This window comes from Anas platyrhynchos, chromosome 1 (genome assembly GCF_047663525.1).
Source record: "Anas platyrhynchos isolate ZD024472 breed Pekin duck chromosome 1, IASCAAS_PekinDuck_T2T, whole genome shotgun sequence".
In the NCBI taxonomy this organism is placed as follows: domain Eukaryota; kingdom Metazoa; phylum Chordata; class Aves; order Anseriformes; family Anatidae; genus Anas; species Anas platyrhynchos.
This window is the reverse complement of record NC_092587.1, coordinates 189,261,537-189,287,098: the sequence shown is the minus strand read 5'-3', so window position 1 is coordinate 189,287,098 and position 25,562 is coordinate 189,261,537. Positions and strand designations below refer to the sequence as shown.

Genomic DNA, 25,562 nt, shown 5'->3' with positions numbered 1-25,562 from the left:
GGAGCCCCAACGGGATCACAGAGCCTTCAACCCCACCTCCAGCACAGGCAGGACAAGCACCTAATGAAAGATTAATATTAATAGAGCAAGTTTCGCCCTGATTAATTGACAAATTTACATTTTAGGTCTGAAATCAAGGCTACCACTTCTATTTCAGTCATCAGGTACTGCTTCTAAAATTCAGCATCCACATTTTAACTCAAAATATATTGAGAAATTATTCCAACTTATATTATTCTAGAATTCTGAAAGTTGATTTGTATTTGAAATCGTACTCGCATGATGTCAAAATCTTGTTAAAAATTAAAAAAAAATATATTACAGTGAATGAACATGGTTTACACTATATGCTCAAGGTGCCAAAGAGTGTATTTTTTTTTCTGCAGTCTTCCACAAATGAGTAAATGATTAAGACTGCAGTAAAACAACATATAGCTTTAGGGTAAAAAGTATCTTTAAAAAAACTCCTCACACGTTTCAGAATGGAAGCTTGGCAGCATAACAGCAAACAAACTGCACTTAAGTAATTTCTACATAGCCAAAAGGACAATATTTTCTGCAGAGCAAATATGTACTACAGTGTAGTGGCTGGAGACAGGAAACATGCTTGTGGTTTGGTTTACTTCCAAGCTTTTTTTATATATATATTTTATTTTAACAAACAGCTGCAAGGTGTTTACACTGAAAATTTAGTGTAAGGGCAAAATTCTCTATTGGTATAAATTAGCACCACACGTTTCGGTCATATTTTGCCTGTTTCCACCAGAAAAGAATTTAGTGCAAGTTATTTAAGCCCTATTGAAAAGCTCTTACGGTGTGGGAGTCCTCCAGTCCTGCCATGCAGCTCAACTGGTGACCACCAACTCCAAGGGATTTTGGTTTGACTCCCTGTGAGGGGAGGATATATTCACCTACAGAAGTCAATAAAACCTGTTTTGCTCTTGGAAAGAATCCATCCTTTGTTCCTCACTGCAGTTTCCACTGAATTTGGAGCTTCTCGTGGCCTACAAGAGGCCAGGAAGCACAGGCTGCCTCTGCCACTTCCACCCTGGCTCCATCCTTCCCCTTCCAAGGTGGGACATAGGGGAGTGCTCCAGGATGCCAGCTTCATCTGTGCGCTCCTGGAGGGTCCAGTATTATTTTAGTAGCGTGGTTTCTGTCCTACCTTAACTTTTTTGTGAAGCAGCAATCATAATTGGGACATCTAATCCCACTTAATCACAATAGGGACATTTGAAGGCGTAGCTTCACTCAGCTGTTTGTGAGTTACCTCAGGGATGAAATTAACCCTTCGCCCAAGTGGGGGTTTCAAGTGTCTTCTTGCAAAATATATCACAAGAGTTCAGTGCAGGTCATGCAGTAGCCAGGCATTTTGGGCTACCAGAAATAGCCAGGGCATGCTGCAGAGCTCAGCAGAAACAGGCCTGGCCAACCTGAGGTGCACGTGTGAAAAGCCTGCTGTGAGCATCTCTAGGAATCCCTTCTGGGACATCATTTATGGCTGTCCGTGAGCCTGTAAGCATCTGCACACCCCACTGTCGGCAGCTACCTGGTACACAGGCTGTAAATGAGCCAGAATAAGGCACTTGTGGGACTGTGTCTTTTTAACAAGGAAGCACAGCAGTTTCTAGGTGACTGCTCAAAGGTTTATTGCCTGCCAGTCACCTCACGCAGTTACTGGGTAATACCAGGGTGGCTGCTTGGGGCTTTCCAAAGTCCCACAGCTCAGCACTCATTCCCATTTAGTTTCTGATTTTCCCATTCTTCAAGAATTGGTTCACCTAGGCTCTTCTCCTCAGCTTCTGCCACATGGGGAGAGTCTGCAGTTGGGCGGCAACGAGTTTGAGGAAAAGCAAATGCATTCAAAACATTACAAGACTTCAAAAAATGCGGCCAGGTAAAGCAAAGGTAGAATCCGCCAGTGGCTGTTCCCTGGTTGCCCTTTTTCAGGTGAAAACCTGCTGATTCTAAACAAAGTAATCACATCCAAAGCGACCTATAAATAGCTGCAAGTGCCGCCCTTAAAAGATAAGCCCCGGCACCACGCTTTATCCTCCCGGAGCTGCTGCCACTCGGCCTTGCCTCTGTCCCCACAGCCGTGGGGTGAGCTCCACAGGGCTCCAGTGAAGACCTGAAGCAAGGACCTGCCCAGCCCTTGTCTTGGCACGAGTTTTTTGGGACTGATTCCCTACGAGGGACAACCAATACGGGTGCCTGTGTCAGGCGGGATTGTCACTTCACTGCACCTGTCCCGGCTGTAACAGGAACAAATCTGGCTTTGGTTTGCTTCAAGGGCTTTAAACCATATTTTGATACTCGTACTACAGCGCAGGAATTATCCTATTACACTGAAGAGATTACTTGATATGCCTGCCGCTGCCAGCTCTCGCATGTGTAATGACCCAGATTCCTTAGGAACAGCCAGCAGACAAATTAGTGGCAGCCACAGGCACCTGTTCACTCCCTTATAACCAATGCCTACACAGTCCAGGAGTTTTTCAGAGCGACTCAGGCAGGTTAGTCAGAGGCTTCTACTCCAGCAGTGGCTTAAGCTGGGTAAAAAAAAAAACTGTTAGAGTCCCCAAAATCCCTGCACCTGATGGTAATTGGTAATTATGTGAGAAGTGGGCACAGGCAAGCTAGTGGCAAAGAGCAGTAGTGTGGAGCAGGGGGAAACACATGAGCCTTTTACATGATGACTTTTTCCCTCATGTTTCTTTGAGCCTTTGATTTACCAGAAGAGCTTGCTTGTGTCTGATGAGCGACCTACTTGTAAAAATTCAACGTAAATCAGCAAACCTGTCCCACTCCTGGACAGCCACACTGAGCGTGAGGCTGCCCACAGTTGAGGGCTTTGGCAACCAACCATGTCTATGAGAGGAGATCCAAGACATGAGATGCTCTGAGCAGTCTGGGAGACAGGTTTACTACCAGAACAACATGCAGAGAGAGGAGAGGGAAGGAAGGTGGATGAAAACACCTCAGCTCTGTTTATTCCTTCAGGTGAGGATCTTTACCATGAGCGACAGAAAAAGACGTTTCTGCATTTTCTGAGCCAGAAAGTGTAAGCACTCACTGTAGTGCTTACAACCACTTGAAGCTATGGGATGTGAAAGGTTGAACCTGGATGTGTCAGTGGGTGACATGCAATAAAAAAATGCTGGGAACAGACATAGTAGTTGCATCAGTCTTTTGGAAGTGGAAGATAAGTTGCCTGAGGATGTAGAGAACTGAACCTGGGTGACTCATTTCCACTGAAAGAACACATTGTGGCCAGCAGCTTCACCAAAAACAACGGTGGTCTGTGGGGACCTGCCTGGCGAACAAGCCAGAGATGCCTAGCATAGCTTACACAAAGCCTGCTAGATGGCACAAACCCTTGTTGCAATGCTGACCGTGGTCTCCACCCACCAAAATACCTGATGAGCCAGACTCCTTCACACCTCAGTCCTGATACTGCATGTTCAGACCGCTGCCCTAAACAACTACTGAAAAAAACAGTGCTCCAGGAAAAGGGGACTCAGCCAGAGGGTTTAAAAGACAGCAATGTTTGCAGCTGCATCTGTGAGAGCCACAGAAGACACCCAAAGGCAGACTGTTATTTCCATGGTGCGATTACAAACTTCCCACCAGCAGTTTTGCAGACCATGAGAAAGCAACTGGAAGAGGAGAAGTGATGCTGTATCAGCCGGGAGAGCTCAGTCTGTATTTAATGCTGGTCCTTGTCAGAGGTGGGAGCAGCAGAAGCTGCACATCAGCCTGCACATCATTAGAGGCTTTCTGCTTGTTTACACAAGATAAATGACCACAAAGAAGTCTGAGTGAGTCAGTCCTGTGATTTCCTCAGGTATGCTGCTGCCCAAACTGCTTGGCCAGACTGTCACTTGGCAGAGATTTTATTGTCTAAAACCAGCGATGCATAATGGCTGGACAAGGGCTGTATTTTGCCAGGACTCAAGACTAAATCCAAAAATACCCTAAATGGCTGAATCCAAAAGCACATGTGGGCAGTGAGACATCTGGATGAGCTGAATGAACCCTGCACTCATCCTGATGAGCAGTGCCCCTTACAGCCTTTGCTTCCAATTGTCACAACTCTATCCAAAAGGGAATTGGCTTAAAGCACTAGTGTTAAACTATTAGTCATTTATTGTAAAATTAATCCCTCATTTAAACTCCAATCCCTCCAAAACCCTGCTTCCAGGCCCACATTCTGTTTACCTTCAGTTCTTTTCTTTTAATAAAAGGGCAGCATATCTCTGAGAGCCTCAGCTCATTTCAATCTCCAGATGTACAAACATCGCTACAAACCACTTTGTATATAATAAATGAAGAACCGATGTGTTTTATCAAAAACAAACATATGCACACATACACACACATGCTCACACACAAAACAAAACAGAAAGAAACCAGCAGGGGGACAGGAATGCCAGTCTTGCAGTTAAAAGGCCATTTGAGGCCTCAGAAAGTTCACTTTGTTCCTTGTTAACAGTTAATAAAATTTTATCCCCAGCTATTACTACATAAAAATAACTTTTGCGTTCAAGCACGTGGTTTAAGGAAACAATACTCCAGTGTCATAATTAGCTTAAATCAAGAGTGAATTAGAAATTCTATAAAAATGACAACTAGAACAATATCATCATGTTATTTTAATTATGTGCAACTCACTTAAAAAGAACAATTTGATGCAAAATAGTTTTGTCTTTCTTAAACTTTTCACTATTTTTACACAAATTCATGTTTCCTTGCCTTGCTTATAGAAACATGATATACTGAGGGGAGAACTCTGGGGAAGTTCTCTTTCAGAGATTTATGCCCATTCCAGTTAAGGATAAAATGTTAAAGCGTCAAAACTTTTCACGAAACAGAAAATTTCAGAAAAAATCCTGGTCCAAAATGTCAAGGTCAAATTAAATTTACAAATTAAATCCAGAAGTGAAGAGCTCTTCATTTGCATTCTTGGCTGAGTCTTTAGGAACTGGATTTTTCCTCCATCTTGATGACTAGAAACTTAATTTCTAATGAAGCTTTTACCATAATGGCAGCTTCTCACACAAAAAAAGAAAAAAAAAAAAAAAAAGCCCTGAGGTTTCAAAAGGGCCTGGAAGGGCTGCCCTCCACAGCATGCATCTTCCTGAGGGTGAACTGAGGCATTGAACAGCCCTCGTCACTTGTGACCAGGCCATTTGGGTGTCCAAGGGCACAGGGAGAGGTTTTAGAGATGTTATTTCATTTGTGTGTGTGCGTGCCTACTGCTCATTAACCCAGCACCAGCCTGCAGCAGCAGCAGTGGTCTTGGGTGGCGAGGTGAAGCAATCCCCCATGGACAAGAGCTCCACCACGTATCTGATCTCTTATTTGAGCCAGTACAGATCTTGTACGCCCAGTGCTTCACCACACCAGTGGTGAAGACACTGAAGTGATGAAGACATCACTTCAGTGATGTCTGATTTCAACCCACCGCCATCCCTGGACCCCGCACTACCCAAGTTATAAACCATGGCCTTGGCTCACCCCATAGCCACTGCTGCCTGAGTGGCCATCAATCTTCCAGCACCTCTCACAGTGCTGGGTTTGAAGTGACTTGTCACCCTGCCATCCTCTCCCCTTACTGCCATTGTGCAGCCTTCAAAGGCACCCCCCAGATGCAATGCCTTCATTTAAGACGGAAAAAAGTTGGGACAGTATTTGACAGTATATTATTCCTCCTGTCCTGGTTTTGAGCCCCACTCCCCACACCACCACTAGTGGTGTATAATGGCTCCAGAGGTGAAAACCCACCCTGATTACAGGTGTAACCCTCACAGGCGCACACAGAAGCAGGTACACACACAATATGACAGCCTTTGTTCCGCAAAGCCCCTCAGGTTTAGCCACCAGGCACTATTTGTCTCACACAACCACTGGGCTGTACCCTGTGGCAGGGCAGCCCTCAGCCCAGCAGGCACCATGTTGTCCCCGCTCCTCACCCACAGCCCTGTCATGGAGCCTCACCAACCCAAGGCGTCTTACAAAGGTTATGTTGCAGAGGCAAAATTAATTGCTACCATGGAAACGAGTGAAGAATGAGCAAAATGATTACAACTGGAATACCTATTTAAGTTAGTTATTCACACTGAACTTTTAGTCCCTTCCTCTCCAAAATCAGATTTGTCTGAAACACCGAATACTCATCCTTCCTGTGAAAAAGAGACAGTTAAGGACTTCTGGCAATTTACATTTATTAGAAGTCTCTATTTTTGTCTTCATCTAGTCACATAGCTTGGATCATCCACATATCTTCTGACTAAAACCCTGAAAACACAATGTCCAAGACTTCGGGAACACTTTGTATTTGACTAGAGCCAAGTGGAACGCATTACTAGATTACACATATGATCTTCGTTATCTGGGATATTTAGCATTTGGCACTGGCCACTGGAAGATAACATGCCAGAGTCATCTACTGTGCACTGGAAGAAGAAAGAGCAGCCTCTCCATGAGTAGCACGACCCTACTTTTACCTACAGACCAGAAAAAAACACCTCAGATTTCGCAAATCCCCAGCCTACACTTTGAACTTCTTTGACTGTAAAACACGAATAATAAAATTGGGGAGGGCTGGCTTTTTAGGTATTTCTTTTTCAGGTTCTGTAAAGGTTTGTTCATAAAACCTTTTAAAAATGATATCTAATTTTATTTTAAAACCAGTCTTGCTTCCAGCTTACACCAAAATAATATCATAAAGATGCTTAACTCTGTAATAAAGAACAGTTTCATTGCTGATATTTTAATGTCTTTAGCATGCAGCGGCACATATCTATAAATGGTTATGAAGACTCAGATATGTAAATTATATTATTAAGGCATGTAAATAATTATATTATTAAGCATGTAAAAATATCACTTTGGAAGATCTTGTGAGGCACGCGTTAGCAAAAAGGAAGCTGCTAGCGACAGCAACACAGAATTTGGCTGTCCCTGTCACGTATCCTCCACGTGAACAGAGGTCTGCCAACACAGAGCAGAAACTTAGTAGCTTGGGCTGTCACATGTGAAAACTGTTTTGAGGGACAGCGGAACAAAGCCTGCAAATTTGGTTTGAAACAGGTCTTTATTATTAATGTCAATTATTTTGAGAAGACCAGACCTAATGCTTAAAAATCAAGGCCTCACACATTTCTGTTTCAAACCCATAATTTGTGTTGCACTGAAATATATCATTAAGTTGTGCAGTTTGCATTAAAGGACACCAAGAAAAAAGGAAAATTAAGAGGAAAATTACAACTGTGCAACAGGTCTAGGGCCAAATACAACTAACCCAAATCCTTTACTGATTTCATACATATTAATGGCATTAAAAATCAAACTTTTTTTCTGCATCTGAGTATCAGCCAAGAAAAATATCAAAAGCTTACTTTTTTGGTGTATTTCTGGAATAACTTTGTTCAAAGTGCTTCCAAAGAAGACATGGGATGATGTGAAACAGTCTTTGCATGCCTATTCATCACTACTTTGTGAGGAAAGATAAACTGTACAAAAAAAGGAGCAAAACCAGGAGGCAATGAATAGTCTGCATATTTTCATCTGTTGGTTGTAAGGGCCTGAATTCCAGTACAATATCTATACTATTTACTATTTATTTACAGTTACAATTGAGTGAGATGGGGATTGCATGGTTGCTCATCTGTACATGACCATGTTGTTCAAAGTCATCTCAAAATTCCTCCACAAGCCAAGTTATCATGTAACTCTTTTTATATGGCTGATGTAGCAAGGCAAGATCTGTAAAGAAGGTCTAACTTTCATTAAACCAAATGGTATAGCAGGGGAAAAAGAAGACAAGCTTCTAAGCACACAAGACTTTCCAATTAGCTTCTCTTTCAGGAGTGAAGAGCGCAATTGGAACAAAAGTGTCTGCTTTTTCCAGCTAGATCTTCTTGTCTCACCTGCATCCTCCCGCTGTCACAGCTACAGCAATACTACCATTAAAAAACCTCAATCCTCCGAATGCTGAAATAGCCATCTCCAGATGTCACAATGGTTTCTTTGAAAACCATTAATAAACTTTAAACTGCCCAAAGGTAGGTCTCAAATGGCTGCCACCACATTTTATGAAAATGCCCTGTATATAATCCAAGGGCACCTGACATATAAAATGGTATAAAAATACAAGCTGACTTGTGCTTCTAAGTATTTCCTGCCCTTTTAAACTTTGCACTTGTTCATTAATTTCAACAAATGTTGAGGTGAGCCAGCTGCTGAGGTGAGAGGATTCATATAAATCCCTCACAGATGTTTGCTAACTTCAGATAGGAGCTTTATTATCTACAAGTCATTAATCAACCATTAACAAGTAAGTGTTATGGAGTCCCGCTATTAAGGTTCACTGCCAGAGGAGAATAATGGATTTTGCAGGCTGGCTGTGTCTACAAGAAAGGGAACTAAGAGCTGAGACAGTTCTGAGATAAAACATTTGGAGGAGATTAGAAAACAAGGGAAGTCATTTTGTTGCTCTCTAGCTTGCCTTAAGAGAAAGCACTTCACAGGAGTTAAGCATTTACACAACAAACTGAGGAGAAAGTTCAAGCTCATCCATCAGTTTCGTGATGAAGAGGAATGTGTTTTGCACAGCCAAACAAGGAAGTCAGGCATAGGTGAGAATTATTGCTCCTGCGAACAATAATAAACACTACATCATCCAAAGTGTTAGTCTCTCACTGATAGACTTCAAAGCCACAAAATCACCTGCTCTGGCCTCCAGGGTCCTCAGACTTCACCAGACACCTCTCACTAAGGTCACAGACTTCAGTTCAAAACAACAGCAGCAGCTAAACCATGGCATGCCACAGGCAGAGGACAGGCAGGGCTGAGGCAAAATCCAACAACAAATTCCAGCTCTGGAAGTGGTAGGGTCTGTCGGGCAAAGCGTTGCCCTTCCTGCAGAACAAGGCAACATTTCCCACTCTTCAGTCCTCTACACCACAAAGTTTCTGCGAACTAGTCTTACAGAAAAAGAAAAAAAAAATCCTTCTGCACACCAGATCTGGAAAGAATTTTGACCTGGACTATATAAGGAAGACATAGTTACACTTATGAAACAGTGTAAAATTCTTAGGTGCAAATTTACATGCTGAGTATTATCTCACTTAGAGGCTCTCCAGCTATGGCCAATTTCTGATACTCATGAGCCAGGAAATAAAACAACAACAAAAAAAAAGCAAAATTGAAGAGAAATGATTATGTCTGAACCCCAGCAGGCAAATGACGAAGTTCTGAAACATGAATTCTGAATATAGTTAATTTTATTTTAGTAGTGTGACTGTCTTGAAGGGAATGTCCTCCTTTCAAGAGTGCATTAACAGCTTGAAGGGAAGACATTTGCTCCATCTCTGGAGGTGTTCAAGGCCAGGCTGGATGGGGCTTTGAGCAATGTCATCTGGTGGGAGGTGTCCCTGCCCATGGCAGAGGGTTGGAACGAGGTGGTCTTTAAGATCCCTTCCACCCCAAACCATTCTGTGATTCCGTGACTCCCTGTGCAGACACAGGTGTATAAATGGCAGGAAACCCTGAAATCAGAGGGCTGAGGGATCCAATCTCTCGTCCTCTGTACCCTTCAGGTATTGCTGTCCCCCACAGCAAGAGTCCATCTCTAATTTCAGAACCTCAGTTTTGTGATCTATGCCCCAAGGGTGGTATCACAACTACGCACACTACAAATACAGTGAAGAAACAGTACTAAATGGAAGATAAATATGATAGTACAGACAATCAAAGCATTTTAATGTTCCCATGAAGGGGTTACAAAATACCTATTCGACTTATTTTAAAGACTTGGAAACAAAGTCGGAGAGAGGCCACAGAAGAAATTTTACAGCCAGAACCAGAACACATGTTGCTGGCTCTCGGTCCAATGCTCAGGCCACTAGACTACACAAAAAGGTGCAAACGCCTTTAGGAATTCATTTCTAAGTTTTCTCTTTCATGTCATAGCCAGTAAAAAGACCTGCAAGTAGTTTCAACTCATTTTCCTTCCCTATTTTGCAACTCTGATGTTTTCACAGAATACTTTCACAGGTTTCTGAAATACTGTGGAATTCTGTGTGATGACAAATATGAAACCAGGTATTGGTTAGATCAAACACAGAAAACTTTCCAAAGCTCACATACTGACTACTTAACACACCACAGTGTAGGAAAAAATATTCCTTACAAAGCCATACTTTAATTTCCCTCAATAATGTTTCTTAGTAAAGAGCTCTACACAGCTGGAAGCATTAACAGCCTACCAGATGGTTCGCTTCTCGATAAACACTTATGTTTTCTAAGTTTAAAGTCTAATGAACTGTAGGTGCAGGAAGATAAAATTATGTATGCAGAGTGGTCCAAATGGCAGGTCAGGAGGTAGAGATGGACAGTGGAAGAGCTCCACAGAAGCTCCCATTTCTGTGGTCGCTTTACACTGGGGTGGCAAGGGAGGAGAAAAGGCTGATCCTGGCAGGAGACATGACTTGCACACACGCACACACACAGTCCTAGAAGCTCTTATGGGAGGATGAGAGTAGGTGGTGACCACCAGACCCTGGCCCACAGCATTGCCCTAAACCAGCCTGGGCTTCCACAGCCCTGGAGAGACGGTATCATGCAGCAGATCCATGGCAGGAACCAAGCTCAAATTAAATGGTACGATCCCACAATAACCGAGATATGCCTAGTACTGCGTGTACAGCCAGCAAAACTCACCTTGAGACGGATCTCGATCTGTTAAGAGCTTTGACAAAGATCAAAGATGGTGCAGACTGGCGCCTTTGGGCCAAGCTCTTCATTTTCTGTTTGGAAAGAGAAACAAAATGAAATCATAGGTGAGATTGGGAACCATTAGTGCATGCATATGGACTTGTTGCAAACAGACTCCAATTTCAGGCCATGGGAAAATAAAAGATAAGTTACTGCCATCAGAAGCCCTGGGAGAAGAAAATGATCGCAAAATATCACAGATTGAGAAAAATGGGAGCATGGCCAGGAAGCCCATGATACAGAAAAGTTGATCATTAGTGTCCATACAGAGATGCCTGAGGTCTTGCATACATGAAATAAACATCTACAGCATTTCCTAAAACACTTTTTGACCCTTAAGAATCTATTGTACTTTAAGTGTATCAGGAATCTGGATGGTGATTCAACTTTCAAATGCTTGATACATTTCTGTGCCTGGTCTGACATATATCATAAATTAGGGTCTGAATTCTACCCCACTAAGACTACCTGCTACACAAGGCTAAAAGGTTTTTCCAAACCTTTAGAACTCTAAAGAGGTATGAACAGTTTTCTTCCCTATTAATCTAACTGGAACATTACCTCTTGTCTCTCGGTAGTCATTAATGACATTTTTTTCATTCCTGATCACGTATGGGCCAAAATAGGGAAGTGAGAGGCAGGGCAGCTCTCAGAAGGCACAGAAAAACTAGGAGGGAATAGGCAAAAGGGAACACTCAAAGACAGGGAATGCAGCAGGAAATAAATAAATAAATAAATAAAAATAAAACAAAGCACAGGTAGGAGATGAAAATATCAGTAGCTATCAAGGGAGTACGGATTCCCATTGCGTGAAGTTGAATACCACAATAAAAATACCGAGCAAATAAACAACGCTGTTTTCTCCAGAGGCAGAAATTTTCAAAAGCATGTGCTGAAGACACAAACACACATTGCCCTGAGCACAAATGTATTCACCACCGTATTTTTTTCCCCTCCTGCAGCCAGAAATAGGACTGAGGAGCCCTGGCCCAAACCCTGGAGCTGCTCTAGGAAGCGGTGGTGCAGCCTCCTGCTGCCGAGGTGCGTGACCTCTTCCCTCACTGCCTCTCCACCAGGAGGATGGTTGTTACCTTATTTAGCTCAAATATTTTTCATAGTAAACCGGTGAACAAGAGGAATGAGGCTGAGCACCTCCCAAGACCCAGACAGACCGGTGTCCTGTGCTGGTCCTTCGCACCAGGCTGGGCACCGCCGGGAGCACCCAAACAAACACGCCTCTGACAGTCATGAACTCATTGCTCGCAGCTAATCACTAAACTAGATTTTCTATTTAACCACCAAATGCCAGGAACAAATACATTAGGGAACAACTGATTTCTGCCTATTTATGCTCTGGATGTGGCACGCATTTTATTTGGGCAGGTGCACAGTAAGCTTCACTCTGAGGACAGAAATTCGACAGCACTACGTGTTTTGCTTTGGGCAAGTCTATTTCTTTTACTCACTGCAATGCATTTGTTAGCATTGTTTGGGGTTTTTTTGTTCCCCTTTATTTATGTAGAGCATGCTTGTTTATTTTTTTAGATATTCAGTTACACAAATACAACTGTAATTTCAGTTCACCCTTAAAAATGATTCCCTCCTACCCGTTTCTGACATCAAGAAATAACCATCTCAAGACCGATAAATTAGGTCTGAGACCATTTAGATGTCTTCCATCCAAATACAAGTTAACTGAGCAAAAAAGGAAAGAAAATACTGTGCTAAATTTTTCTAGTGAACGAAATCAGTACACCTTACAGCTGGAAAAACTGAGAATCTGCTAGCATTTCTAAAAGTGGCATATCTATAAATGTGAAGGCAAAAGGAGGCCTGTACATCAACACAATCTAAAATCCTACAGAAAGGAAGCCATAGATGTCACCTAACCATCAGTTTTTGTAGGAGTTCATACACAGCATCAACTCCCAATCAGAAATTCACTGCAAGTCTCAATTTTGGGGCAGGTGGCTTTCAGGGGGTGGTTTGAACTGGAGCATCTCAGCTCCTGTAAATGCAGTGGGGGATTGGTGATTATTTCTAGAGATCTTATATACTTTGACTGCTCAGGTCCGAAAAGAAAGACACAAAAAAATGTAGCATTTTGAAATCATAGGATCACTTGGGTTGGAAAAGTCCCTTCAGATCATCAAGCCCAACCATCACTTAATGCCAAGTCCACCACTTAAACCCTGTCCCTAAGCGCCTCATCCACACGTCTCTTACATACCTCCAGGAATGGCGACTCCACCATTTCCCTGGGCAGCCCATTCCAATTCCTAAACACTCTTTCCATGAAGAAATCTTTCCTGATATCAAATCTAAACCTCCCCTAACACAACTTGAGGCCGTATCCTCATGTCCTAGGATGCTTCCTCGCATCCTAAATATCTCTCTCAATTATGGCAATCTTTTTCATGCTTGGGCTAGCAGTGTTCAATAGTGCCTGTGAAATTCCAACCTTGACTTATATATCCAAGGACTAAGGTAAATTTTAGGACTACCACAAGTAGTCAAACTTCTGGTAGTCCCAAGGCAGGAGGGGATCCCAGGATGTTTGTGGTTCACCAAGGTCTGCGTTACCTCCAGACAGGAGGTTGCACAGCCTTTCTGGGCAGCCTCTTAGTACAGGCTGAAGCTGTTAAGCAAAACTTTAAGAAAAAAAAAGAGCCTGAAAACATGAAGAAGATCACTGATGCGATTTGGAAAAGGAAAATCTTCACAGCAAAAACGAAGTGAGTCAGGTCAGCTGTATGCAAATAAAAACGTTACCCAGAGACATTAACTACAGAGATTGTTTATAACCTCTTTAATTAGGGGTTGTTTTGTTCTTAGTTTGCCATGTACAGAGTCTGCGTGGTGAAAATAAGAGTCCATCTTGATGACTTGACTCGATTTTATTTTGAGAAGGAATAGGACGAATTCATTTTTGGCTGGGTTGGACCCACACGTCTGCCCCCCTCCGTTTCCCCGCTGCTACATGTGCAAGGATGTCCCCCTGGCAATGTGGAGAGGAGCAGACACATCCTGGACAGCTGCAGTGAGAGCAGATGTTTGGGAGCAAAAGGAGATGCAACGACCAAGTACCGAAGCATGGGACACGGAGAAGCATTTCACAACGCGTCCCACATCATAACCTCCCATTTTTTCATGTAAATATTAGAAAGGCCAACACGGGGAGAAATCCTCATACTTTCTGGTTGAGTCACAGCCATGTGAAATGTATCATAAAATCAGGATCCATAATGAATGTTTACAGTGTGCCAGATGCAGAGATGATAATCTCGTATCAGCCGGGACAAACCAGACTTATCTTTGCCTTCCTCGCTTTGAAAACCTTCAGTTCCCTACCCCCTCCCCTCGAGTTCAGGTTTAACTTCATACTTTCTGCATTTCTGCTGGTGGTTGCCTCAACTCCTTTTTTAACAGAAACCAAAAGGGGCTGCTTTTGTGGTTGTAGGACCGGGGGTACGCTTCAGCGTTTGGCTAGCTTCTCGCCTGCTGCAAACAGGCGTAGGGCTACAGATTTCAAAAGAATGAGCTTACCCCAGATAACGATCACACCTATGCTCTGAACCACTATTTTGTAAACTCTGGTGGTAGGTGGTTTATGAGCAGATCAGCCCACCGGGCTGAGGGCAGCAACCTCACAAACCACGACTGGAAACCGTGCTGGCTCTGCTCATGAATCAGAGCCCGTATGGGGAGCAGGGTTAAATTTAAAGCACAACTTCCACAAGTATCTCACGAGTCGGTGGCTGCAGGAATAACCTACTTCAGACTGCCTACATCCAGCTAATTTGGCTAGCAGCTGAAGTGGATACTGATATTGTATGGAATTTATGTAAATGAATATATCTGAGGTGGGATATTAATCCCCACTCCACAAAAAAGGAAGCAGCAGCATCTGCGTGCTGCCTTTAAAAAGGCATCAAACCGAAGATAAAGCACTCTTGTGATTTGTGTACATCACTTAACCACGTCAAGCTTAGAAAGCTAATGGCAGAACATAAATAATATAAAGAGCGCATGAAAAAAATGTGTGGCACTTACATTTCTTTTTGCGGTGAAAAACAACTTGGGAACCAGATACAGAGCGTTTATAACATTTTGCAAGTGCTCAGAGCAGCAAAACCCCGTGCAGCTACCCTGCTGCAGCTCCTGCGGAGGTGTGGGAGGCAGCAGGTAGGCACGGGCAGGAGAAAAAGGGGCTGCTGGGCTGGGCTGGGCTGGGCTGTGCTGGGCTTCCCCAGGAGCACAGCACCCATCCCGCTGGGTTGTTGCACGTGGCCGACACACGGGAGGGTTCCCCCCACCCAGCTTCAGCCTTGCACACCTGAGCCACCCGCTCCGTGCTCCTTTTCTGGTCCCCAGAGAGAAAAGGACACGTTCAGTGCACAGTTCACCTGTCCTGCTTTATTCGTGAAGATGAAACGAGTCTTGACCTAGAAGTGCCGATTTCCTCCACCCACTGCAAAAAAACACTAAGGCGACCAACGGGGCTGAATTAATCAGCTCAATCCTCTCTTTGCTATCGGAGTAAAGGACGGGGAGCAGAAGAATTTGTGAGCTTAACACTGTACGGTGCAATCGTCTTCATAGTGAAGGGCTTGAGTTAAGGCTGAAGAAATGGTTTTACCTGTGTGCTATGTGAGGGATTCATACATGAAATAGTCGAAAAGGGCACTCGGCTCCTAACTGACAGGTGGATGCAGCAGAAATGCCTCCTCAGCAGTTCGCAGACACCCTTGCTAAAAGCCTCCCCAGAGATGAAAGGATTTCAGGCTCCTGATTTACAGGCTCGCTCCAGAAGTGGGTCAAGGCTGGGCCATGTGCCTGGGTCATTTGACTGGGTGACAGGGACGGCACCCAGATGTACTCGGGATTGCGCTCAAGTGGCTGAGCTCTCCCTCCCGCTGCTTTATTTTTCTAACAAAAAGAAGTCCGATTTTAACAAAGCCTGCTCTATAAAACTATCTACGTTAGTAACAGTGAGGGATTTCACCCATGCAAACTCTGTTCTTGTTGTCTGAGCAACAAAACAGATCCGTGAGGCACGTTTCTGGTTCAGCCAGGCAGGAACCAAGGGGCAGAACACAAACCTTTACAGGCACCCACACAACAAAGTTCAGCTCGCTGCCTGACAAACAGTGAAAAAATCAGCACAATCCTCATCAGCCAGGAGATAATTTTCCAAGGCAAGTGGGCATCACTCTCTCTATCACTGGGCTTCTTACGAGAGGCCATAAATCCCTTCTTCCCCCATGCCATAATCCGGCGGTTGTCAGACTCACGGTGCATGGCTGCCTAAAAACACCACAAATGACAAGAATCTCTTATGCTTGGGGAGAGCAAGAAATGGCCCTACGGTGACCTGTAACATTCCTGGGCCCCTATAAAGAGGGTGAGAAGATGGCTGCGTGTGCACCGCTGGCTCGGGCAGCTGAACGTGTGCCCGAGAGACGGCCAGGTCCCGCGGGGAGCCCTTTTACCATCACCGCAGAGCAGGTGACAAAACTACGTGCTTGTGTTTATGCTGGCAGGGTACTTCTACTTACAAGGGCTTTCCTAAAAAGAAAGCCATTCTGGATGGAGAAAATGATGGCAAGGAGGAAAGAGCTACCAAGAGAGGGGAAGAAAACGCTGCTCATCTTGGACCAGCAGCTGCTGGAGGGCACGGGGCAGATGGAGAACAAAGGTGGAAAGAAAAACCTAATGGAAGAACCTGCGGGTAACCCAGCTTACAGGTGACAGAGGGAGCAGACTGCCCCCACTACACGTGGATACTTCGAGCAGCGTTAAGTAAAGAGACAGCGATGTGCTACATGCAGTTCTTGGGTGCTGGCTTCTACATGGCATGCTGAGTCCCTCTCCTTCCTGCTGCCATCATGTGGGACTAAAAAAAAGCAAGACCAAGAAATGTAAGAGCTAGAACACATTGTTTTGTGCCTAATTTTCCATTTCTCTCATGGACAGACAGAGGAGGGATGGCTAATTCTAGTTCTGGATTGAAGCAGCAGCACCAGGCACATCACATAAAGCTATCACAAGCCAGCACTGCCCGCCGAGGTCATTCCATCCCATGGATGAATTCATTAAAACAGAGGTTTGTCATTTTAATTCATTAAAACAGAGGTTTTTTCAGCCCTCGTCAGAGATGCTACAGAGATGCTACAGGGTACGTCTGCAGGATGACAGGAATCATCCGATGTCCAACACATCACAGAAGTGATCCTGGAGAGCCGAGACTTCTGGCACTGCATGCATGGTGTGATTTTGACCACAGCCCCCCAAATCCTCAGGCAGGATGAAAGCAGAGAGGACAGAAACTCACAGGAAGGAGCAATCAGCCTTAAGGAGCTTTATGTCAAAAACCTATATATAAGGGCATGAGTGCAAGGTGTCATCAAGCATAATGGCAAAGACATCTTCATAGGGTAAGACAAAGAAGAGGATGAAGACTATGTCTGACTGCCTCCACTCTTCCAATTCAATTTGCTTAAATTTTATCCATTTAGTACACCATCAGGAAAACAAGTTTCCTTTTCCTGACAGCAAACTGCGGCCCTATGTGTGAGCAGGATCACAAAGAAACATAGTTTTATGGTAGGGGAATACCACATTTTGTCTCAAATAACAAATATTATCGTACAAAATGGTTAACTTTTTGTACACGTCGTGTGAGTAAATACAAAGAACTGCCGAGCCTCACAAAAATTATAAGTAGTCACTTGAAATTTTCAAGGAGGCAGCAAAAAATCCTAAGAGTGATTGCTTATGTTAACAAATATTGTCTTGTGTAAAATATGCGGCACTGGCTGGAATCTAACCCCTCTGTGAAGGGAGAAGTGAAACACCAGAAACTTATAAATACAGTTAAATGACCGCAGCTGTTACTGCTGACACAGATATCCTGGCATAAAAGACATGCTGAATAGTTTGTTTTGATAAATCTGTAGAAATAAGCTCTATCAGTAAAATCACTCTTACTCACGTTACTTCAGCCCACTTCAGAGTTGCATCAATTTACTGGTAGCGGTTACCAAACCAAACAGCCAGTACAAAACTGCGCTGTGGGCCGACCCAGCATCGTCCAGCAACCCCAGTATGCCCAGTAAAGGGGAGAATCTGGCTGAGGATTTTCCAAAAGCAGTCACTAAGACACTGGACTTCAATGTCATGTTTCAGCAGGGTGTCTCGAATGCCTTACAAGCGTTTAATAGGAGAACCCCACAGTGTGCGTGAGGCATGCAAGCAGTGCAGGCTGCTCTGCACAGAAAGAAGAGGAAGTGTTCCCCCAAAAAATAGTCTAAAGGGGCACCCAAAATACATGAAGTGAGTCCTAGACAATTTCTATCTCTCGGTCTTGTGATGTGATCAAGCATGTGATCCTTCAGCTTTGCTTTGACAGCCAAGTGGGAGATAAAATAGGAATTCGGACGACCACAGAACAACGCAGCAAATCTCAGTTGAATAAATTTCATTTGGCAAAGGTCGAAATAATAAAAAGAGAAAGGTTCGGTGGCCGCTCACCATGCTGGATTTGGGGGCGTTTGTGTCAGAATGAGCAACAGCATGACATATGTATTTCACCTTGCCATGCTGTGCCACCAGGATCAAAGCTGATCTCTTGTCACCACAGCAGCAGCACAATCTCTCCTGCCACAACAAAGACCTGCAGGATTGTCAAAAAGTGTGGTGCCTTGGCACTGTGCGGGAGTCAAAACAGAGGTATTCAGAGAGACTCGGGGGCCTTAGTAGGGAAAAAAATGTTCAAATTGACGCTGAGATCCAGCTTCGAGCCCAACGTTGAACAAAAAGGTAGGATGCTTCCACCCCGGCGAGGCATAGAGAGATGCTGTGCCGGGATGCTCATGGGAGCACCAGGACCGTGGGAGGGGATCGGGGCGCTGGGCTGGGCTGGCTGCAGGCTGCTGGGCAGGAAGGTTTCCAAACGTCCCCCCGCCGCCTCTGCCTGCACGCCGAGGAATTCCAAGAGGGCTGCCAAGATCCGTAAAAAGTAACATCCCCGCTCCCCTGTCAGCGCTGGCGAAAACAAGGTCTGCGTTCCTTCGGCAGGAGCAGGAACAGGGAGCTCGAGTGCTGCCATCAGTACTTGTCCTCAACGCCGGATCCCAAAGCAGACCTCAGAGGAAAGCCGTGCTCGTCTTCACAGCGCTCGAGCATCCCTCCTCCTCCCAGGTGGTGTCTGGCGCCGGGGCAGCAAGGTCCACGGCACTCGGTCCTCAGCAAAAATCGAAGAGGTGGAAGAAGGAAAATCAAAGCCACGCGTGTAGCTGTCTCAGATCAGATTGCAGGATCAGAGAGGGTGAGCATCTTCTCCATCATTTCATCCAGCCAGGCAGCAAGCAGAAGCCACTCCACCACTTTGTGCAGGTGCATCGTGCTCCCTCTCCACAAACCTACCGGGTACGAACCATGGCACGAGCCTTGGCTGTCCGGGCAAACATTTCACAGCGATCTCTGCCCTGGGCAGGTTGGATGCCGCGTGCCTTGGTGGGACACGGCACACACGGACGCATCCCAGGGAAATTCACAGCATCGCCTCCCAGCCCAAATTGATGCTCTGGAGGAGGAGAGGGACTGGGACCCCTCCCGGCTCTGCAGCTCTCCATCCGGCCAAGCCCCCGGCACCGCTGGGCAGCAGGGCTGGACACGAGCTCAGCCTCTCTGCCACGCATCCTAAATTCATGCCATCAGGTGGAAGGATTTAAGGAAGGACACCGTCACCTGGCCACTCATTCTAATCCTGCCAGCATATTCGGCACCCAGCGGCACCGCACTCCCCTAAAGGCAGACAGTGCCTGGATTTCAGCGGCACAGTGAAGCACAATTGGTGCGGGAAGGCACCCAGCCCTACTTGGGGTGGAAAAGCACGACAGCACTCGCTATAAACCAAGGGGAAAAAGGGGTTCCTGTTGGACACAGCGGGATGAAGGTGGTTGTTGCAGCTCGCTCGGGCGAGCAGCCGGCTGCGTGCAGGAGCCAGCGCTGTGCTCTGGGTCGTGCTGGATGCCCCCACGCCACCCAGCAGGCAGATCGTACACCCAGCTTCGGATTTGGGACAGCTCTCCTTTTCGCTCGGGCGCCTCTCAGGGAAGCCGCTCGTCCTTTTCTCTCCCCCAAAACACGTGTGGGAGCACCCAGCACCCCCCAGCCCCAGACAAACCCTTCCCCATCGCCCCCCCGGCCACTCCATCACCACTCCCGGAGCTCCCCTTTAAGACCACCCCGCAAACCCCATCCAAGCCACGCATCCCCACGGCGACCCCCGCACCCCGCACAGCCCCTTCCCCTGCCCCAAACCCCCCCGGCTCACCTCGGGCTGCTCCCCGCTGCCCCCACAACCCCTTCCCGGGGCGGGCAGCTCCCCCCTTACACCCTGGAGCGCTGCCCACCCGGAGGATCCCCAATGACCTCCAGGACCCCCCCGCGGACACCCCATATCCCCATATCATCCCCATATCCCCCGACGCCCCCTCCCCTCTATTTCCCGCAGAGGGTCCCCGGTGGGCACCGGCAGCGCCTCCGGCCTCACCTTCTTGCTGTCGGCGGCGGCGAAGCCCCTGCCCTCGCCGCTCACCGAGGCCGAGCGGGCCGGCCCCAGGTGCTCCTGCTGGGGGGACATCGCGGCCATGCGCCCCCCGCCGCCGCCGCCCCCGCCCCGCCGCCCGCACCATGGGCACGGCGCGGCACCGCGGGACGCGCCCCCTCGACAGGCCACGCCCCCTCCTGCTGGCCACGCCCCCTTCGCCAAGCCACGCCCACCTCCGAGCAAGCCGGCCCCCCCCTCTCCGTGCTGGGGGGGTGGGGGGGGTGAGGCGCATGCGCCCCGCTGGGGGGGGGGATAAAAGGGGGGGGGGGATGGAGAGGGGAGTGGTCGTGCGCATGCGCGGTGTGGGGCTGAGGGGAATGAGGGGGGGTTTGGGGAGGGGGCTGTGGGGTCCTGGGTTCAGCCCCCCCCCCCCGGTCCCAGGGCTCCTGCATAAGGCAGGGACATGGCCTGGGGGGGTCCCTGCTGGAGGGGAAGGGGGCAGGGGGTGCTGGGGTGCTGCCCCTGGGGGGCTGAGGGGGTGCTGGGGGTATTTAGGGGGTGCTGAGGGGACCTGGAGTGGGTGCTGAGGGGGCTTTAGGGGGTTCTGAGGTGTCCAGGGGGCTGCTGGGGGGTCCTGAAGGATGCTAGGGGATGCTGAGGGGTGCTAGGAGGTGTTATGGGGTGCTGGGTGGGTGCTGAGGGGTTTTAGGGGGTACTGAGGTGTGCTGAGGGGTGCTAGGGGGTGTTGAGGAGGTGTTAGGTGGGACTGAGGGGTGATAGGAGGTGTTGAGGGGTGCTGGGGGGTGCTGAGAGCTCCTGGGGAGTGCTGAGGAGTGCTAGGGGTGTTGAGATGCTAGGGGTACTGAGGGGATGCCCAGGGGGTGCTGGGTGGGTGCTGAAGGGTTTTAGGGGGTGCTGGGGGTGCTTAGAGGGTGGTGGGAGGTGTTATGGGGTGCTGAGGGGATGTCTAGGTAGTGCTGAGGGGTGTTAGGGGGTGCTGAGGCGATGCTGTGGGGTGCTGTTCCAGAAGGCCACCAGCAACACGTTGGAAGCCAGTGGGTGGCACTGACCCAAGGTCACCATGTGGGAACGGGCTCTGAATAAATCCCGGCTGGAAACTGGGAGGAGGCGTGCTGGTGGTAGGCAGGGGTGGCGAGGCTGTGGAGGAGCTCGTTCGCATCCTGGCTTTGTCCACGTTGGGAGGTGGGCTTTTATCTCCTGCCTTTGCGGTGGGTACAGGCTCTGTGAGCATTTCCTTGTCCTGAGCACCGAAAAAAGGCAGAAGAAGAGAGGCGCTGCCATCACACGTGCAGCTGTTCCCATCTCCCATCTTCCTTCTGTACCAGGACTTGGTCCGGCTCTGTAATGCCACTTCTCTGGATCAGCTCCCACTAGGTTCTCCTTGATGCACAAATGCACGAGGCAGTGGCCACTTGCCATGCACACCTGAAACAGCAGGGAATGGTGATGTTTGGTGTCACCTTGTGGGGCCACCTTGGCAGGTTGTGAAGGCCCAGCAGCTCCACGGGACAGTGCTTCAGTGCTCCCGTCACCGAGATCGATGTGGGCACCTGCCCGCTGCTTGCACCCTGCTCTCTGCAAGGCAGGGGAACCATGTAATGGAAAGCGAAGGGCAGATGAAATATTAACGCCTGGGATGCAGCCTGAGCGCTGCTGCCTCCTCTGCGGAAGCACTGGGCTTTCCCACATCCACCTCTTCGCTGTTCCTCATCACCTTTTGCAAAAAACCAAAAACGAGCTGTAGACATTTACAAGCACTTGGCTGCCCGGTGATAGCTCTTGGGTGACACCGTGGTGGTGTGTCAGGGCTCAGAAACCCCCTGGGCTGCCCTGAATGTCCCCAAGGAGAAGTGGACACCAGGACAGAGGTGTGTGCACCGTGTGTGTAGTTGTGCCATTTCCCACTCTCTGAATTCACACAATCTTTCCTTCGACGTGACAAAACCTTGCCGGCACCCAGCCTGACACATCCGATGCCGGGGCAGGGGAGGGAGGAAGCTGTGCTCCGTGCCTATGCCAAGCCCGGGATGCATTTAGCGATTTGGCACCCTGCTCCCCAGAAACATTTGCAAGTGATGACATTCTTGGTGAGGGGTTGGAAGTTAGGCTGCGAGTATATATTTATTTTGCAAAGGAAATGTTACATAAGCTGTCCTGAACGCTCGCACGTGCCTTTGAGGTGTTCTTTTATTTAGTCCCGTATGTGTGGTTCCTTCGATGTTTGTTGAACACTGACTATTTCCTCTGCTCACCGAGATAAACAGATTAAAACCCTGCCATTTGGTTAAGCGAGATCAGAGAAGAAGCTTCTCTGTGCGTCGTGAATGCAGACGTACAGCTGTAACGTGCTAACTTTCACACACCTTCAGCTAATTTGCTGTGCCAGAAAACTGCCCGGGAAGCTTAACCCATCTCTGTGTGCAGAGGGTGGGAAAAGCCCTGGCTCCCCCTCGCTGCTTGTCGGGGCTGTGGATGATGCTGCAGGAATGCAGCAACACCCGTGGGTGCGGAGCCCAAACTCCTGGTCCCTGCTCACCTGCAGCAGCGCCTGGATGTGTAATTTCACTAAACCACCCTTAAACTGCACCGACTGCCTTCAGCACCAGCCAAAAGCCTGCGGGAGCCCTGCCCCGAGATGTGCAAGGCTCAGAAAATAACATGCCTGCTCGTAGAGAGGTTTTCTTTCTGTTGCCTTGGCCACAGTATTAGAAGAAAAACACTGGGGGGATAAAGGGGGGATTGGGATGGAGAAATATATGGGTGTAGTAGGGAAGTCGCGCTTGTGCATGAGACACGGGAGAATTACTCGAGGGCAAGCCCATCCAGATGGGAACGCAAGCCCTGTAAATCTGCCACGCCAGGGAAAACCGCAGCGAGCTGTTAGCAAACGCTGGGTGCGGGGACTGCTGCTGCCTCCAGGTTTTATGAGCTTTCCACGCACGTTAGCACCAGCAGAGGTTCCCTTCCAAGAAAAATCACAGCATCCGAGGAGCCTCGGTAGGCGAGGATCGAGCGAGCTGTACTTAACTTGCACTGGCTAAATGCAATTCCCCCTAAATCTGCCCCAGAAGGATACATTTTCCTGAATACTAATTTTATGAAACCCACAAGCGACTCGTGCAATTAAAGCCACGCAGCGGAGCAGAACTGGAAACTCCAGAGGCAATTACATGTACGGTGAGATCCGATGCAACAGCTTTCTGTTCTGATAACCTAATGCCTCCAACCCAAAGCTGCTCGTGTATTATGAGCCGCTAAAAATAGGGCTGCATCCCGGACAGGCAGGAGCCACGCTGAGGGAGAAAACCTGAGCTGAAAGAGAAAGCTGGAGGAGAAGAGGATGGCTGGCTTAGCAGCTTCACATCATCCTCAGCTCGGAGCAGTCCAGCTGGTTCCTGGTGTAAACTAGAACATCCCTTGGGAACACTGGCCAGAAGGCATTGCCTTCTTTTTCAGGAATTCAGTACAGCAGCTTTGGGGGCAGCTGGGAAGCCTTCGCTGCTCATCTTCACGGGACTTGCTGCTGCCCCGTGCCAAAGAGGCTGCGGTAAGCAAAGAGCATCCTCCACGCTCCACGGTCCCTGAGGGTCTGGACAGAAGAAAGCCCAGGAACCAAGCCCCGTCCTTCCCTTTTGATAGCAGCTTGCTAATAAAATCATTAAATACTACGTGAGTAATTGCTGAGTGCTATTCACAAATGTCCTGGGATTCAAGCCATGGTGGTTATTAACACTTTGTGCACGTAGGTTGACGGTGACAGAAAACTCCCCGTTCTGTCCCTTCCTGAGGTTGCAGACACTTTCCAGTTTCGGGCTTTGATTTCAGGGCCAGTGGCCAGCTCGAGCCGTCCTCCCATGGCCACAGCTGCTGCCCAGACATGAGGAAGGGCTGTGACAGCCTGGCCTCGTGCAGGAACCAACCACCCATCCTGCTGCCTTTTAATACCCACTTCAGCCTTATTACATATGCCGTGTGAAACTCGGCCCAGCGCATCAAAGAGAAGTCTGCCTTTGAAGGGCTGCATGCTTCCTGCATGCAAATGCAGCTCTGATTTAATTAAGCTTGATTTTATAATCGGCGTAGCTGAACTGGTGCAATCCTTGTGAGCAAATACGGCTGGCATGAGCTCCTCGGTGTGCGTACGGCCTCACAGCAACACCACCCATCGGTGAGTGACATTGCATTTCCCTCCCATTCATCCTGTCCCTATTTTTCCCGTATCTTCCTTCTGTTTTTTATGCTTTATTTCCTTTGTTTGCATTAATAGTCTCATGAGGTGGTTTATATTTTGTTTCTCTGCACTGAAGGTTTCCTTGCGGTCATTTTCCAGAGCTCAGCCTTTCAACTGCAAATTGTGAGGCAAAATTAAAAGTTGCTAACTGGAGAGGCCTCGCTCAGGAGCAAAGTATTAGACATGAAAGGACGGCGTTTCATTTAAGATAAGGCCTAATCTCTTCCCTTTGTGGGCAACATTTCCGAACTAAGTCTGAGCACTTGCACTTGGAGCCGTGTAGCTTCTGCTCTCAGCTAGGTGGGCAGAGATGGAAATACCCAGAGCTGAATCTGCAAGGTGATCCTGAGCACAACATGCAGGTGCCATTAGAAGAAGGGAGGTTGACACAGCTCTTCAGAACGGGCTTGAGTTTTCATAAACCTCACTGTGCACCCACCACACTACGTGATTCCTTGAGAAGCACTGGCAGCGATGCTCAGCAACGGGGCTGGTTTCTGTTCATCGACGTATTCTTGAGAGCAGACAACCTATCACCTGAAATCTGACGAGAGTGTGTTAGCAGATGCTTGTCCCAAAGTTCCCGTTGAGAAGCACGACTGTCTGCGCACAGCTCATAAATAACCCGTACTTTGTTGCTGCTGCTACAGCTAGGTGTTGCTGACGGAATCCCCGGAGCTCCACAAAGCACTGGCCACGCAGACAGCCAGATTCCCATCTCGGTGGGTTGAGGCACGGAGTCATAAATCGTGTAACATAAGTAAGGTTGGCATATATGTGCCCAGTGAGGGTTACACATCCATACCAGGAACATTTACGGTAACTAGAATGGGGAATTATTGGGGTCACGTCAAGAATAGAGCATCTTCGTTTTATGGCTGATGGGACTTGAATTTATGGGAAACAGAGAGCAGACTGTTGACGCTGGCGTTTTAGGAGATGCAAAGGAATCTCCCATGAATGGGGGCCCTT

General features: G+C 47.6%; 1 protein-coding gene across 3 annotated transcripts in view; it reads right to left on the bottom strand.

Moving 5' to 3' along the window:
- Window positions 1-20,516, bottom strand: part of ARHGAP20 (Rho GTPase activating protein 20) — a 60,420-nt gene extending 39,904 nt beyond the window's left edge. Inside the window, exons 1-2 of one of the 3 annotated variants that reach the window (XM_027468631.3) lie at window positions 20,342-20,516; window positions 10,729-10,814 (exon numbers count right to left, since the gene is read on the bottom strand). In XM_027468631.3, the coding sequence (XP_027324432.1) occupies window positions 10,729-10,814; window positions 20,342-20,440 (185 nt within the window). In that variant the 5' untranslated portion in view covers window positions 20,441-20,516. Of the gene's footprint in view, window positions 1-10,728; window positions 10,815-17,776; window positions 18,284-18,315; window positions 18,466-20,341 lie in introns of those variants that run through there. The other 2 variants (XM_072032716.1, XM_072032715.1) reach the window with 2 other exon arrangements.
- Between the last annotated feature and the right edge of the window lie 5,046 nt (window positions 20,517-25,562).